This window comes from Saimiri boliviensis, chromosome 4, assembly GCF_048565385.1.
Source record: "Saimiri boliviensis isolate mSaiBol1 chromosome 4, mSaiBol1.pri, whole genome shotgun sequence".
Taxonomy (NCBI): Eukaryota; Metazoa; Chordata; class Mammalia; order Primates; family Cebidae; genus Saimiri; species Saimiri boliviensis.
In genome coordinates, this window is record NC_133452.1 from 91,445,931 (window position 1) to 91,462,040 (window position 16,110).

At 39.2% G+C, this 16,110-nt stretch overlaps 1 protein-coding gene and 1 long non-coding RNA gene across 9 annotated transcripts in view; one reads left to right on the forward strand and one right to left on the reverse strand.

Annotated features, from left to right (window-relative positions):
- Positions 1-16,110, reverse strand: part of RCAN2 (regulator of calcineurin 2) — a 293,376-nt gene that overhangs the window by 15,256 nt on the left and 262,010 nt on the right. For 7 of the 8 annotated variants that reach the window (XM_010333966.3, XM_039467519.2, XM_010333968.3 and 4 more), the window contains 2 exons: positions 11,685-11,858; positions 9,730-9,901 (listed from right to left, as the gene is read on the reverse strand). In XM_010333966.3, the coding sequence (XP_010332268.1) occupies positions 9,730-9,901; positions 11,685-11,858 (346 nt within the window). The remainder of the gene's footprint in view (positions 1-9,729; positions 9,902-11,684; positions 11,859-16,110) is intronic. The other variant, XM_074397865.1, reaches the window with a different exon arrangement.
- LOC141584297 (uncharacterized) overlaps positions 4,014-16,110 on the forward strand; it is a 41,452-nt gene continuing 29,355 nt past the window's right edge. The window contains exons 1-2 of the long non-coding RNA XR_012517267.1: positions 4,014-4,072; positions 12,489-12,581. This is a non-coding gene — a long non-coding RNA (uncharacterized LOC141584297). The remainder of the gene's footprint in view (positions 4,073-12,488; positions 12,582-16,110) is intronic.

Here is a 16,110-nt window from a genome sequence, read left to right on the forward strand (position 1 = left end):
CTAGCTCCTGGATTCATTGAAATTTTTGAAAGGTTTTTGTGTGTGTGTGTGTTTATCTCTTTCAGTTCTGCTCTGATCTTAGTTATTTCTTGTCTTCTGCTAGCTTTTGAGTTTGTTTGATCTTGCTTCTCTAGTTCTTTTAATTGTGACATTAGGGTGCTGATTTTACATATTTCCTCATTTCTCTTGGAGGCATTTAGTGCCATAAATTTCCCTCTACACATTGCTTTAAACATGTCCCGGAGATTCTAATATGTCGTATCTTCATTCTCAGTGGTTTCCAAGAACATCTTTATATCTGCCTTCATTTCATTATTTATCCAGTAGTCACTCAGGAGCAGGTTGTTCAGTTTCCATATAGTTGTGTGATTTGAGTGAGTTTCTTAATCCTGAGTATTAATTTGATTGCACTGTGGTCAGATAGACTGTTTGTTATGACTTTCATTCTTTTGCATTTGCTGAGGAGTGTTTTACTTCCAATTATGTGGTCAATTTTAGAATAAATGTGGTGTAGTGCTGAGAAGAATGTATAATCTGTGGATTTGGAGTGGAGAGTTCTGTGGCTATTAGGTCTGCTTGGTCCAGTCTGAGTTCAAGTCCTGGATATCATTGTTAATTTTCTGTCTTATTGATCTGACTAATATTGACAGTGGGGTGTTAAGATCTCCCACTATTATTGTGTGGGAGTCTAAGTCCCTTTGTGGATCATTAAGAACTTGTTTTATGTATCTGGGTGCTCCTGTATTGAGTACATTTGTATTTAGAATAGTTAGCTCTTCTTGCTGCATTGATCCCTTTACCATCATTATGTAATGCCCCTCTTTGTCTCTTTTGTTCTGTGTTGGTTTAAAATCTGTTTTATCAGAGAATAGGATTGCAACCCCTGCTTTTTTTTTCCTGCTTTCCATTTGCTTGGTAAATCTTCTTCCATCCCTTTATTTGGAGCCTATGTGTCTTTGCACATGTGAATGGGTATCCCCATCACACTAATGGGTCTTGACTCTTTAACCAATTTGTCAGTCTGTGCCTTTTAATCCGGGCACTTAGCCCATTTACATTTAAGGTTAATATTGTTATGTGTGAATTTGATCCTAGCTGGTTGTTTTGCCCATTAGTTGATGCAGTTTCTTCATAGTGTCAATCGTCTTTACAATTTGATATGTTTTTGCAGTGGCTGGTACTTGCTATTTCTTTCCATGTTTAGTGCTTCCTTCAGGAACTCTTATAAGGTAGGCCTGGTGGTGACAAATTCTCTCAGCATTTGTTTTTCCGTAAAGAATTTTATTTTTTCTTCGCTTATGAAGCTTAGTTTGGCTGGATATGAAATTCTGGGTTGAAAATTTTTTAAGGATGTTGAATATTGTCCCCCACTCTCTTCTGGCTTGTAGGGTTTCTGTCGAGACATCTGCTGTGAGTCCGATGGGCTTCTCTTTGTGGGTAACCTGACCTTTCTCTCTGGCTGCCCTTAGCATTTTTTTCCTTCATTTCAACTCTGGTGAATCTGACGATTATGTATCTTTGGGTTGCTCTTCTGAAGGAATATCTTTGTGGTGTTCTCCATATTTCCTGAATTTCAATGTTGGTCTGCCTTGCTAGGTTGGGGAAGTTCTCCTGGATAATATCCTGAAGAGTGTTTTCCAACTTGGTTTCATTCTCTCCATCACTTTCAGGTACTGATCAAATGTAGATTTGGTCTTTTCATATAATCCCATATTTATTGGAAGCTCTGTTGATGATTAAAACATCTACAAGGCCTCCAAGATATCCTATGTTTTAATAATCAAGCTGAGGCAAAAGACAAGTCTCTCTTCATGATTGGATATCTATTTACAGCTGTAAAATAAGAGGAGATACTGTGGAGCAGAGAGACTTACTGGAAACTTAACAATCACAGCTATTTGGTTGCTGCCTATACATAAAGTCAATCTGGGAGCAGAGAAAGCACTCATTTTCTAAGTGAAAGTGGAAAGAAGGGTTCAGGATTAAAAAACAGATTCCAGGAAATTCAGTCCTTTGTAAACTTTTTTTCTTTCTGATTCTTTTGTGTTTTCATGAGCTCCTATTGAATTTTGGCGGATCCCAGAGAAAAGTGGTGAACTCCAATCCAGGTCTACGGGGTGTCCAGCATAAATACCTTATACCACTTAGTTAGGCATGCATGTATAGTTGGGATGCTGCAGGTGACATCAGGGCTGCAAGCTGACATTTTGTCTCAGTAGGCCTGGTATTGGTATATTTTAAGAAAATATTGATGAAATAATTGGAGTTCTCCTTTCTTTCCTCCTCCTCCTCAGTTTTGATCTTTATCAAAGTAGAAAACAAAAAGTGGTCCTTGGTAAGATGGTGAAGGGGGAGGATGAGAGTGAGCAAGACAACAAGAGAAAGGGAAGAGAAAGAGCATACTCAGTAGTTTTGGTATAAGGGTATATTTCAATATAAGAACATTTGCTTATCTTCTGGAGGTTTCTAATACTAGATTGGGGATGGCAGGTATTTATCTTCATCCCCTCCTGAGACATTTAGGACCCAAAGCATTTCATGGTATCAACTGATTGACTGAGGATCTGAATTAATGGTTGAGAAAAAGAAGCAGAACTGCAGAGGGAAGATATGGGCAAGGAAAACTAAGGGCAACATGGAGGGGTAGAGGGTGGGAAGATAAAGAGGGAGGAAGATCAGAGAAAAGGGGCTCATCGACACTGGGTGAGAGGAAAGTGGTGGAGATGAAGAAAGGGGGAGCTTCCTGGGAGAGCCCTCTGTGGGCTGAGTCCTCTCTGGGACTGGACCATCCTTTTCTCCATTGCCCCATGTTAGGGGCCCAGTCCCCATAACAACTGTGAGGACACACACACACACACACACACACCCCTATAAGGAAAAATGCAAGGGTAAATACTACAATGATTCTTTCTTAAAGTACTTTTTTATGAGCAGTAGGATTTGTTATTAATCTTTTCCCAGCTTTTTGTAATGTGTCTTTTCTGTTTTTCTACAACATACACATTTTACCTGTAAAATTAGAAAAGTCCAAACACCACATGTTCTCACTCATGAGTAGGTGTTGAACGATGAGAACATATGGACACAGGGAGGGGAACATCACGCACCAGGGCCTGTTGGGGTGGGGAGCTAGGGGAGGGATAACAGAGGGTGGGGGGATTGGAGAGGGCTAACATTAGGAGAAATACCTAATGCAGATGACAGGGTGATAGATGCAGCAAACCACCATGGCACATGTATACCTATGGAACAAACCTGCATATTCTGTATATGTACCCCAGAACTTAAAAGTATAATAAATTAAAATAAAAAGAATAAAATACTCTATAAAAAGAAAAAGGAAAGGAAGTATTTTAATATTGCTACTCCATAATGATGGGAGATAAATTAATGGACTATATGCTTAAAAGAATAGCCTCTTAAAACAACTTGTTTTCCAGGGACAATTCTTTCAAAGGAAATGGGAAAATTTGAACATGTGCTCTGGGATTCCAGTCTGATTCTCTTATGTGGGATATGACACAGAGAGACTTTGCTAAGGGGAACACTGGACATTTGCTGTTTTAGTTCCCTAGTGAATCTGTGATCAGAGAATATAGCAATTGCTAAACAAGAATCGAGGCCTTATATAATATTCATACCACATGCACCAAAAATATAGGTGCTCATGTATATTTTAACAACTGAATTTTTTTCTAACTCTGAATCAGACCCTGGAATAGAAAATGTTTCTTTAGTATAGGTTATGTTAGTTAATGGAATGTCTTTTTCCATTGGGAGAAACATTATGCCAAGCAGTGACACCAGCGAAATTGCCTTACTATGTCATGTTTTTATACAGAAGAATTTTGAAAAAAATCTAAATATAGCAGACATACGCAACTTGAAACTCAAGCACCATTTTAAAAACCCTCCTCTGCAGTTAACTAAAATTGATCTTCCCAACAAGAGCTAAAAATAGCAGGAGGGGAAAAAAAAAGAAGAGACAATGACTTTTCATATCTCTCCCTGCAGGCATTTTCAGTGACAGTGAACATGACCTTCCAGAGCCATCTGAGACAGCAGAATAAAGGTTGGCATTTTGCTTCCCGCCTCTGATTTACCGTCCATTTAGTGCCACGCATGCATCTCTATTTTACCATTTTCTGCCGATTGGTGGGGATAAGCTATTTTGCTAGGCTGGGTTTTTATTTGTCCTATTTTGTTTTACATCAGAAAAGAACCTGGCACTGTACTGTTTCTGGAGTCAGGAACAACAAATACTTTAAAATAAATATTCAACTCATAATTCCCCTCAAGGTCAGAGCCCATCCGATTCTGTCTAGGTCACTGTTAAATTGATGGGCTTCCACACATTCACTGGGGAACTAATAGAAACATGCAAGGATTCTGTTTTACAGAGAAAATAACTGTTCCTTAAACAGAGTAGAGGAAGGCAAATTTTGATCTGCACATCCTGCTGGACACTAGAAAAAATCATGGAATGTGCCGTAAGGAACTGATGCAGTAGTGTGTTTTAATGGGTGCCAAAACATAGCAAAATAAAATGTGAGGCAGCAAAAGGCAAAAGTTGTTTTGCATTCTTAAATTTCTCTCTTTTTTTTTTTTTTTTTTTTTTTTTTGAGACAGAGTTTCGCTCTTGTTACCCAGGCTGGAGTGCAAGCAATGGCGCGATCTCGGCTCACCGCAACCTCCGCCTCCTGGGTTCAGGCAATTCTCCTGCCTCAGCCTCCCGAGTAGCTGATATTACAGGCATGTGCCACCATGCCCAGCTAATTTTTTGTATTTTTAGTAGAGACGGGGTTTCACTATGTTGACCGGGATGGTCTCGATCTCTCGACCTCGTGATCCACCTGCCTCGGCCTCCCAAAGTGCTGGGATTACAGGCTTGAGCCACCGCGCCCGGCCTTAAATTTCTCTTTTACAGCAATCTTAAATTTCTTCTAGAGAAAAATATTTCACTTTCCAGGGTAAGGGTACTGGCTCAATCAATCATTTACTCCTCTTGCTAGTGGCAGAGGATATATTTTATTTTAATCTAGTAGCTGTGCAGCCTTAGACAAGTTACTTAACAACTCTGTGCCTCACATTCCCAGCTGTATAATGTAGGACAATAATAATACCTGTTGTTGTCTTTGAACATTAAATAATATTGTAAGGTATTTAGAACAGTGCCTGGCACATAGTACATAATTTATCTTCATCCCCACATAATTTTAAGTCATTATTTTTATTTATTTTCTAATGTATAATATCTATTTTGCTTTCTGGACCAAAGATAGAGTGGTCATGGGGACAATGATTAAGGATGTTTAAAATTATGCCTCTCTTAATTTTCAGAATATAAACTTCCTCTAGGTATAATAAACAGAACTGAGAGACACTTCTTGAATATAATATGGCCCTTGTCTCCTGTTGTAACATCTTCCAAAGCATTTCAAAAGATTTCAATAACACCCACAGGTTTGGGTTCGAACATGGTTTCATTATAATTGCACTGTTTTTTTTTTTGTTTGTTTTTGTTTGTTTGTTTGTTTGTTTGTTTTTTACCGTTTGTTTCTCAGACCTTTCTAGAAGTTTTCAGGAATCTGACTTGTTCCTCTCTGAAAGAAGGTCACCACTATTCCTCTTTAAAGAACTAGAGACTGTTCTGCCCCTTGCTTGTCTGAGATGAGGCCTGGATCCTCACCATTTCATTTGTTCTCCATCAAAGGGTTCTAATAAATTGGGTCATTGCCTTTGGGGGCAACCAGTCAGTTGACTTAGCCTGAGTCCCACCTCACTCTGGATCCCTACTCCATGATGTTCTTTCTTTAGAATAACTTTTTTTCCCCAGCAGCTTTAGATATCTACATACCTTCTCAATCACTCTGCTTTACCAATTAAACAAACACTGTTAATCATTCCTCTGATGCAAAACTACATTGTTTTGATCATCTGAGTTGCTTTTCTCTGCTCTCATTCTAATTTGTTTCTGTACTTCTGGAACTGATGTAGTCATCCTTTAATATGAAATTAGTTATAATTTGTTACTGAAGTGATTCAGCCAAAGGATTAAAAATAAATTTTGGCAAATCACTTTTTTAAAATGAAAATTCTAGAAGTCCTCTAATTATAGAAAACATTAATTTAATGCTTCCTGAATGAGTCTGGCTAAAGGTGCAAGAAAGCAACAATTTGTCAGTAAAGAAACTATCTCTAGACAAGCTAATAGCTCTGATCTGTTCATTTATTCATTCATACATTCAATCCTCCAATATTTATTGAGCATCTACTATGTGCCAGGTACTTTCAGGTGCTGAGAATATCAAAATGGATGAAACATGCATTTTTTTTTCCCTCAAGAAGAAGACAGTAAGTTGAACAACAGAAACTTATTATAAGGAAAAGTGAACATTTGTGCAAAGTGACAGGAGGAGACTGAAGGAGCAACCTCTTGCCTTGGCACTTGGTTCAGAAGAGGGCAGAGACCCAGAGATGCGATGGGGAGGAGGATGCCATGGAGAGGAGGCAGGGTGTGGCCCTGCTCCCTCATCGTTGCAGCTGAAACAATCTCTAATTTAATCTCTCATATTTTCAACTCAATTGTTGAACATAAATCATGTATGTAGGTGGCTGAGGAAGCTTCGGGGATATAGGAAAGTGGGGGAGAACAAAGACAGCCCCAAATTGCTAGCAAGGAACAGAGAAAGATATCCTAGAAAATACATCCAGATTACAGCTGTTCCATGGACACAGTATCAGGAAACCTTCAATATTTGCTCTTGTACCCAATGCACAAGTCTCCATTTGCACATTTACCAGACACTAGGTTATGCTTTCTGGAAGTTTAGGTTGGTGTTTGTTAGAATAATTCTTGATTCAGGGCTAGAATAAATGTTTGCCAGAGTCAGAGCAGAGCAGGCCTGAAGTCAGCCAAGCCAACCAGTATCCTTGATAGAAGGCCACTTGGCAAAGCGGTGAAGTTTACTCTCTGGCATCAGGAGAGCCAGGGTTTGAAATTTGACAATGCCACCAACCAGCCGTGTCACTTTGGAAAAGTTCATGCTGCTTTCTACAGCCTAGTTTCCTAATCCATAAAATGGGGATAATAATAGGTCCTATCTCTGTGCTTATCACAAAGCAGGGCCCTTCAAAAACGGTAGATGGTACATTTATTGTGACAAAAGAATGTGGGTGCTATAGATTAGCTGCACAATTAAGGTAAAAGTCAGCATTTTTAACATTGTTGATAAGTTATTTACAACTTGGAACCGCCGTCCCCCCCAACACCCTGCTTATTGTTTTTCTCTGTCTCTTTAAGACCATTTCCTTCCTCCCTTTCTTTCTCCCTCTTCTGCGTCAGGCTCTGTGAGCATCCTTTCTGGGTCTCATTCCCATCCCATCTGTGCCTTCTGCCTCCATTAGTCCCAGGTCACATTTGTCCCTGTCTGTGCCTTCCAGAGCCTGGACTCAGCTCCGTCAGCCAGTAAGGGTGTCTGGAACTTGCCCCTAGCTTTCTCTGCATCAATCTTTGTAAACGCTGACAACAATAAATGCTCATTCACATTCTTGATAAAAAATAATTTGAATTTTACTGGATAATCAGCTCCACAAGAGTGAAGTGGAGCCCCGCTGGGGTGTGATAGTCAGAAAGTCTGACATAGCTTGAGTCCCCTTTCGAAATAGTGAAGTAGGAGGAGCACAGCATTGGGGGCTCTGGCTCTTTCATTGGCAAATCAGCTCCCTGTTCTCTTCTGGGCCTCAATTTCCTGTTCTGTAAAATGCAGGTTAGACTCCTAGGTCCTGCAGCCAAGACCTTAGTGATTCTATAAAGAGCTCTGTTTGCTGACATTCAAAACACCTCTACAGAGTGTTAAGATGTGTCCTTGTCAATATCTGTGCATAGGAGTCAAACTGGCAGCTCCAAGGACCTTGGCTGAAATTGGTCCATTTGGATGGGTGCGCTTGTTTCCGCAATGTCCTGAATGACTGTGAGAAAGGGCTTCAAAAGGCTTCGCGTGAGCAGACTCAATTTACTTTACACACTGTGCAATTTTAGGCATATCACACATGTGACTTTTTGAAGGGGTAGTGTCTAAAATCAGGATCCTGGATGTGAACTATATGTTCAATGAAATAATTCACTAACATCTCCCTTATTATTATATTGCTGCTTTCATCAGCACATCTTAGTTAGTCATACCTACTGCTTTTTCGAAGGTAAAACTTACAGCCATTTTAAAGGATCTGAGAAGCTGAGTGATGTGATGGTGATCACAAAGAAACCTCCACTGAGCTTGCTCTTGAAACTTCTATAATTTAACTTTCAGGCCACACATACGAGAGTTGGCAATTTTCTTGCAAGGAGTGCTTATTAATCAGATTGGCATCATCTTAATCTGGGTACCCGGTAAAATAACCAGCTTTTCTTGGTTTGCCTGGGAATTTTCTGATTTTAGCAGTGAAGGTCCTGTAGCCAACACACTTCTTAATCCTGGAGAAACCAGGACAGTTAGTTACCGTAATTCCTAGGGTTCTCAGATTTTGGCCTTTACAAGAATCAACACATGTGATTATTAAAACTGCAGATTTCTGAGATGGGTGATTCTGGGCCGAATGTTCTCCTGTCACATTAAGAAACGCTGGTAAGAACTTATGTTTACTATTCCTGGTACTTGGCATTTAGCTACCAGTGATTCTTAAACTCATCTGCATATTAGAATCATCTGGGGAGACTTTAAAACATACCGATACCTGGACTTTACCCACATCAAATTAGACTCTCTTGGGGTAGGGTCAGGCATTAAGATTCTATTTTTAATGATAACCAGCAGCAGATAGAGAAGACATAATGGCCATTAGTTACCACTCAATTCATGGTGCTAAAAATCTCAGCTGCCACCTGGCTTCAGCCCCTTCAATTCCTATTATTTCCTCTCCTAACATAATACAGGAAAAAATACTTTGGGGTGCAAGGTGGCATCATCTGCTGAAACTGAGGGCAATATTATTTCTAGGTACAAAGCCTAAAGAAAATTTTGGAAAAGTGTATAAAGATATACAAGAAGGTTAACTGTTACTTTGATTGTTATAGCCAAAACCTGGAAATAATCTAAATGTCCGTCAACAGGAAAATGGCTAAGAAGAGTGTGGTGGTAGATTCATATTTTAAAATACTACACTGCAGTGAGAATGGTGAATCATAGCTCCATATGCCAACATCAGAACAAAGTGACCATAAGATTTTTTTAAAGTTAGAGGCTGCCATGACTGACTTCTTAGGGACTTGGAGGCTTCACTTTGGCAGGCAGGTTTTCTTGTGACAGGGGGTTCCCGAGTGTGCACTAACACGGTGACAGCAATAAAACTGGGTTGCACAGCATAGATGCTTCCTTCCAACTAGCAGTGCTCATTTTGTCTATTCTGGGGAAACAATTTCCTCCTGGTATAGAGATAAATACCACAAGAATTAGGTAGTGCTGCTGGATCTTAAAATATCTGCATTGCAATCCAGAAGCTGCGCGGACTTGACACCATTTTAGTATAGGTTCCCAAATTGCTTCTGAACAGGTGCAAAGTCTGATGCTGCATCCTCATGCATCATTCCCTCTCATTGTCCACAGAGAGCAATAAATCCATTAGAAATGCAGATGTTACTGTGAACCCCGGATTTCAAGCCTGTTAATCCCATTTGGCTTTTCTAGGTTGCTGACAAGTGTTTATTTTAAAATGGACCACAAAGCTTACCTGGTCCTAGTTTGGCCACGGCATAGAGGAGGTCATAGTTGAGGACTGGTGTGGCATCGTTGATGGGCTGCCAGCCGACAGGTGGGGAGGAAGGGGGCGATATGAGAAATTGTTTGGCAGGCTGGGGTGGAGCCAAGTGCAGTTTGTCTCCATCTGTCTCTGGAGTCTGAACCTTGCAAATAGAGTAGAGATGAAGACACTTATTCATCATGGTTTCAGAGGTGTCATTTTGGCACATTAAAATGTGGGTTTGGTTTCAGCCTGTGACAAATGAACCAGACTGTCATAATAATTACCATTTACCACATACCATGTGCTCAATTGACTTATTTAATCCTGAAAACAGTGGATTTCAACCTTTACTGCACATCAGAATCACCTGCAGTCCTTACTAAAACACAGATTACTGAGCCCCCAATCCCCACATTTCTGATTCAGGAGGCCTGAGATGGGGCCTGAGGGTTTGCATTTTTAATAGGTTCCCTGGCAATGCTGATTCAGCTGCCAGTCCACTGCCCCACTATACACCTGCCGAATGCTTCCTTCCCTCCTTCTCTATTTTTCTCCTTCCTTCCTTGGTGAAATTCACATAACATAAAATTAACCACATTAAGTGAACAATTTAGTACATTCCCAATGTGCAACAACCACCTCTATCCAGATCTAACCTCTTTTCATCACCTTAAAGGAAATCCTGCACCTATTACTACCAGTACTACCATTACCAGTTACTACCATTCCTGTCTCCCACTGGTCACTGGCAACCACCATGGTACTTTCTGTCTCTACAGATTTTACCTGTTCTCAGTATGTCTTATAAGTCAAATCACAGAATATGTGACCATTGTGTCTGGCTTCTTTCCCTTAGTATGTTTTCAAGGTTCATCCACACTGTAGTATACATGAGTATTTTAGTCCTTTTTAATGGATGAATAGTATTCCATCATATGGATATACTATAACTTGCTCAACCATTCATCCATTGCTGGACATTTGTGTGGTTTCCACCTTTTCTCTATTGAGAATAGTGCTGTTGCGAATGTGTGTGTACATGTGTTTGTTTGAGCACCTGTTTTAAATACCTAGGAGTGGAATTGCTGGGTCAGATGGTAATTTGATCTTAACTTTTTAAGGAAGAGTGAGGTTTTAAACATGAGGAAACTGAGGTTTGTCCACATCACACACATTAGAATAGCAGTGATGGAATTTGAACATGGACGCAGGGCCAATGTTTATGTTCTTGGCACTGTGCCATCTCTGTAGAGTCTAAAGGTGGAAAGCATACTTACAGATCACTTAAAAAATGCATCAAGGTATCTAGTGATGAGGTGAGGGCACTAATGGAACATGATGGGTATTGATTTCTATTGCTGTTAACTTCATAAGCATTGCCAAGAATTACCCATCTCATTTTGGAACAGCTAGAATTGATTCTTGGATGAAACAAATTAATTTCCATATATTTGTAACCTTTTCTCATAAATATGAATCATTGAAAAGTTATACATTCCACTATAGCTGTTGTATAATTTAAGTTTTAATTATAACCTTGATAGGAAGGTTAGGAGTAGCTGTGATTAGATCATTCTTATTTTAACTACTAGCTGGCATATATTGTGCATTTACCAAATACTAGGCATTTAAACACACAATAATTCATGCACTCCTCATAACGGCAGTATGAGGAATAGATCTTCATCATCCCCGCTTTACAGAAGAGAATATGGAGCCCAGTGAGGTTATGTAACTTGCTCTGGTTGCCAGCTCTCAGAGCCTGTTTCCCAAGCCACTACACTGCCCCTGTCTGGGAATCATGATGTGGATCTATTTTTCAGTAAATTAATTATACAGACTACCAACCAATCTGAAAGTAGAAAGGGCTTCAATTTACATTTTAAAATGGTAAATATTAATGTAGGACAAAAAAGAATAACTTTGGCAAACAATTACTTTACCTGTGCGAAGTAGAGTTTTAATTTTTTCCCTCTGAATTGGGTTTCATGAAGCTCTATCCTAGCTCGGGCTGCAGATTTAGGATTGCTGAAGTTTATGCGGACACGTCTGAAACTCTTAAATAGCTGGAACGTCACACAGTCGTCATAAGTCCGGAACAGTCCCTCAAATTTTTCCTGATAAAAACAAACACAGAGGAAAATCCATTGGTCATATGTCTGGTATGATGCGTGTCTGATAAAAACAGACAACTAAAAAAAATAGGCTGTTTTTAATATACAGTTTAAATAGAACACCAGTTGTGTGTGTGTGTGTGTGTGTGTGTGTGTGTGTGTGTGTTTTCATCTGTAGATCTGTTGCCAGCTGTAAAACATGCCTGTGGGTTTAGCTGAAGGATTTATAATCTTGGTCTAAGGTTCTCTAGAGGATCAGTGAATAGAGTTCAAAGTACATGAAACGTTTTGAAATGATGCAAAATGTTGAGAATTTCTATAGAGGAGAGGGATTATAATGATCATCAGATTCTCAAAGAAGTGCATTATCTCCAAAGTACTAGAGCTACTGAATAAAGCATATGGTAAACATTAGTGCTTACCAGTTTTGGAGGCACTTCTATTTTTTCTTTTATTTTCTTTTGAGACAGAGTCTCGCTCTGTTGCCCATGCTAGAGTGCAGTAGTGTGATCTTGGCTCACTGCAACCTCCGCCTCCAGAGTTCATGTGATTCTCCTGCCTCAGCCTCCCGAGTAGCTGGGATTACAGGCATGCACCACCACACCCAGCTAATTTTTTGATTTTTTTTAATAGAGATGAAGTTTCATCATATTGACCAGGCTGTTCTCGAACTTTGGACCTCAAGTGATCCACCTGATTCGACCTCCCAAAGTACTCAAATTACAGGTATGTGCCAGGCCAAGAAGGGTGGACACTTTTCTTGCCTAAAAATATGAGTTCCACATCACCCAGTTTCCTAGTCAGGCAGTACCATCTGATTAGTCCTGGTCAATGAAATACATGCAGAGAGCAGAAGAAAACTCTCAAGTAATTTTTCAGTCTCTTTCTCTGAAGACGCCATGTGTTTCAAATGGTACAGCTGTCAGAAACAGGATTCTCTTCACTCTGGGTCCCTGAGTGGCTGTATGAAGCAGAAATAGTTTTCTCCCTACTCTGACCCCATTCTATAGCCAACTTTGCCTTAGCAAGGAAAAAAAAATCTCCGTTGCATTAAATCACTGAGATTTGGAAATTATTTTATTCCTACAGCATAACCAAATCTATCACAATACAAAGCAATAATTTAAAAATTTAGATTAAATGCACAATTTCAATTCAACTGAATAAGTGTCTATTAAATGCTCACTTTGTATGAGGCATGGTCCCTCTCTAGGCTTTAAGAGGATACAGAGATGAGTACCACATTGTTCTGACCCTCAACCATTTAACATGTGAAGCAGATATACACAAGTAAGAGAACAACCAGAACACTGGGGAAAGGCATAACAGGAAAACTAGATAAAAATATATACATATATATACATATGTATATATGTATATATTTTAATTCTCATATGTACATATGTATGCGTATATATGTATACATGTATACATATGTACATATGTATACCTTAAAAATATATGTATACATATGTGTGTATATATATATATGTGTGTGTATATATATGCATATTTTTAACTCTCTAGTTTTCCTGTTACACATTTCCCCAGTGTTCTAGGTGTGAGAACACTGGGGAAAGGTGTAATATGTATATATATGCTAATGCCATCTGTCTAATGTCTGGTTCCTCTTATCCAAAAAATATCCTTATTATAAGAAAACTAGTATATGTCGCAAGCTAGTTTGTTCTTAATAAAGAAATTGCCACTAAGAAAATTACGTATAAGCAACCTGATCAACAGTAAAAGGTAATTTCTCATAATAGTGAGTACAAGTAAGAATGGAGATGCATGCAATATTAATACTGCAAGATTCATAGAATTATAACTAGGAATGGACTTAAGAGATGATGAACTCAGCCTTTTAATTCTCACCTCCATCATTTTATGAATCAGAACCCTGAGATCTGAAAAGATAAGGACCTACCCATGGGCACACAGAGAGTCAGTGGCAGAGCCATGACCAGGCCAAAGTCTTTGTGACCCTGTCAACTCTATAAAGAATTATACTGTCAGGTTGATAGGAGGAGATGCTTGTTTTAATAAGAGCAAGAGATGGATAGTGATACACTGACCCAAGTCTAAAGGGTGACCACATCTAAGAGAATCAACATAGTGAGGCAGGGTTATAAAACCACTGACTTCTGAGGCTGCACAGGAAGAATAACTCAAATGTCAGGGAAGGTCTTCCTGCCTCTTGAGGATCCAGACGAACTTGTCTCAGACTCTCAAGCCCATGTTGGTGATGCTACCATACCCTGCTGCCCATTTCTGGGAATCCCCAGGCTGCAGCTTCCCCCTCGGCCCTCCCATCTTTGATTCCTATGTCTGCCCACACTATTCTGTTCTATACCAGTCCAAGGACCCCAAATAATACAGTCAAAGCTTTTGCTTTTTTTAATGACATTTGTGGAGATTTAAGGGGCTCTTTCTGACATTTTTAGTTAGTTTTTTTTTTTCTTATTCTCCTATTCCCAAGATGAAAAAAAACAAGAATTTTTCCTTGTCTTATGCAGAGCAGGTTGTTTTTTCCTCTCCTCATCTCTCAAGCCTTGGGATCAGCCAACTCCCAGACTCGGGGCTTCAGCTACCACTTCAAGGAGGCTCATTATGGAATTCTGTCCCAACAATACTGTGTTTTCCTGATTACAAATCCTGGTGACTAAAATGCATTCTGTTTCCTCATAATGAGAGTACTCTGAACTGGTCAAATTACAGCTCGTAGTTTGATTAGATTGGGAAGTTTTCAGGAATAGAAGGAATTAAGAGATTCAAAACTCTTGTTTCTATGTAGAGTATCATTTTTTAAGGGCAGCATCCTTGGGTCTTCTTCGTGGCTGGTATGTTTTTCCATTTCCAGGTTGGGAGTTCCACCTTCTCATCACCTCTCCAACGCTAAGCATGGGCAGTTAAGGCCAGCCATTGAAAGTGAGGTACTTTCTCCTTTGAGTCTAATTCCTTCCTTTTCATTTCATATTTCTTTTTTATGCTTCACATCTCATCTTATCAGAGCTGTTTGGCCTCAAATGCCTGCATTAGGAGCAATGAATCAAAAAGTTCAGGTTTTAGGCTTAGGGGGTGCTGACAATGTGCTAGTGTGTTCTTAATAAAGAAATTTATTTTGTGAGGCCTTGGCAGACTTCAAGAACATCTTGTTCCCACTGATCCTCAATAGAGGGCTCCAGGCAACAACTCCCACTGAGTTAGAGGTGGCCATTGACATGAAACTCTTTGATATTCATTGTTTTGGGCTTAGGCCGAGAAACAAAAGAAGCTCTTGCAACAAACCTGGGGTGTAGCCCAGAACTCAGGGGCCAGGGTTTTCAGTGGATCATATGGGGCTTAAAGTCCACAATGATGATAATAATAAACAGCTGACAGTTGCTCAGCATGTTCTCTCTTTTCAGGTCTTTTGGGAACTTTATTTGTAGGGGGTGACCATTGTCCAAGAATAGGGACTTGCTATCCTTCTCTATTTTTGTTTCCATTAGTGACAATACAAATATATCATTTGCTGAGGCAACAGGATACCAGACCAAATCAGTTAGAGGCAGATCCAGCACAATGAAGACACCAGATGTACCTGTAAAGAGTGTCACCAAAAGCACTAGCTGTAGGAATTCTCCACCTGCCATTACAGAAAATCTTCTGTGGTCTTGATGCCCAGGGACATTCTCACCAGGGGCACAATAATAATTTGTCTCCAGCTCTGTTCCCCAATAAATTCTTAATTTCTCCTCAATTGTTAGTTCTCTTTGTAGCTTCCTGTTTGAATAAAGTTCTATAGCAGTGATCTCAAGCTCTTTGGTTTTAGGACCTGTTTACACTCTTAAAAATTATTGAGGATCCTAAAGAACTTTTGTAAATGTGGATTTTATTTAACAATGTTTATAGTACTAGAAATTAAAACTGAGAAACTTAAATATTTATGTATAAATCAATTTAAAAGTAAAAATGATAAGTCCTTTGTTAACAAACTTTTTAAGGAAAATAACTGTTTTTAGTGAGAAGATTGACATTTTTTAACATTTTTTAAAAATCTCTTTAATTTCCAAATTAATACAAGACACCTGCAATCTCATATCTGCTTCTGCATTCAATTTCACCAAGTTGTTTTGACTGAAGGATATGAAGAAAAGATGGCCTCATCCAAATATGTGGTTGAAAAGGGGTGCTGTATTTTAATAGCCCTTCAAATACTTGTGAGTATTCTTCCTTGATATCTCATCAAAATTCAACCAATAGTAGTTTCTTA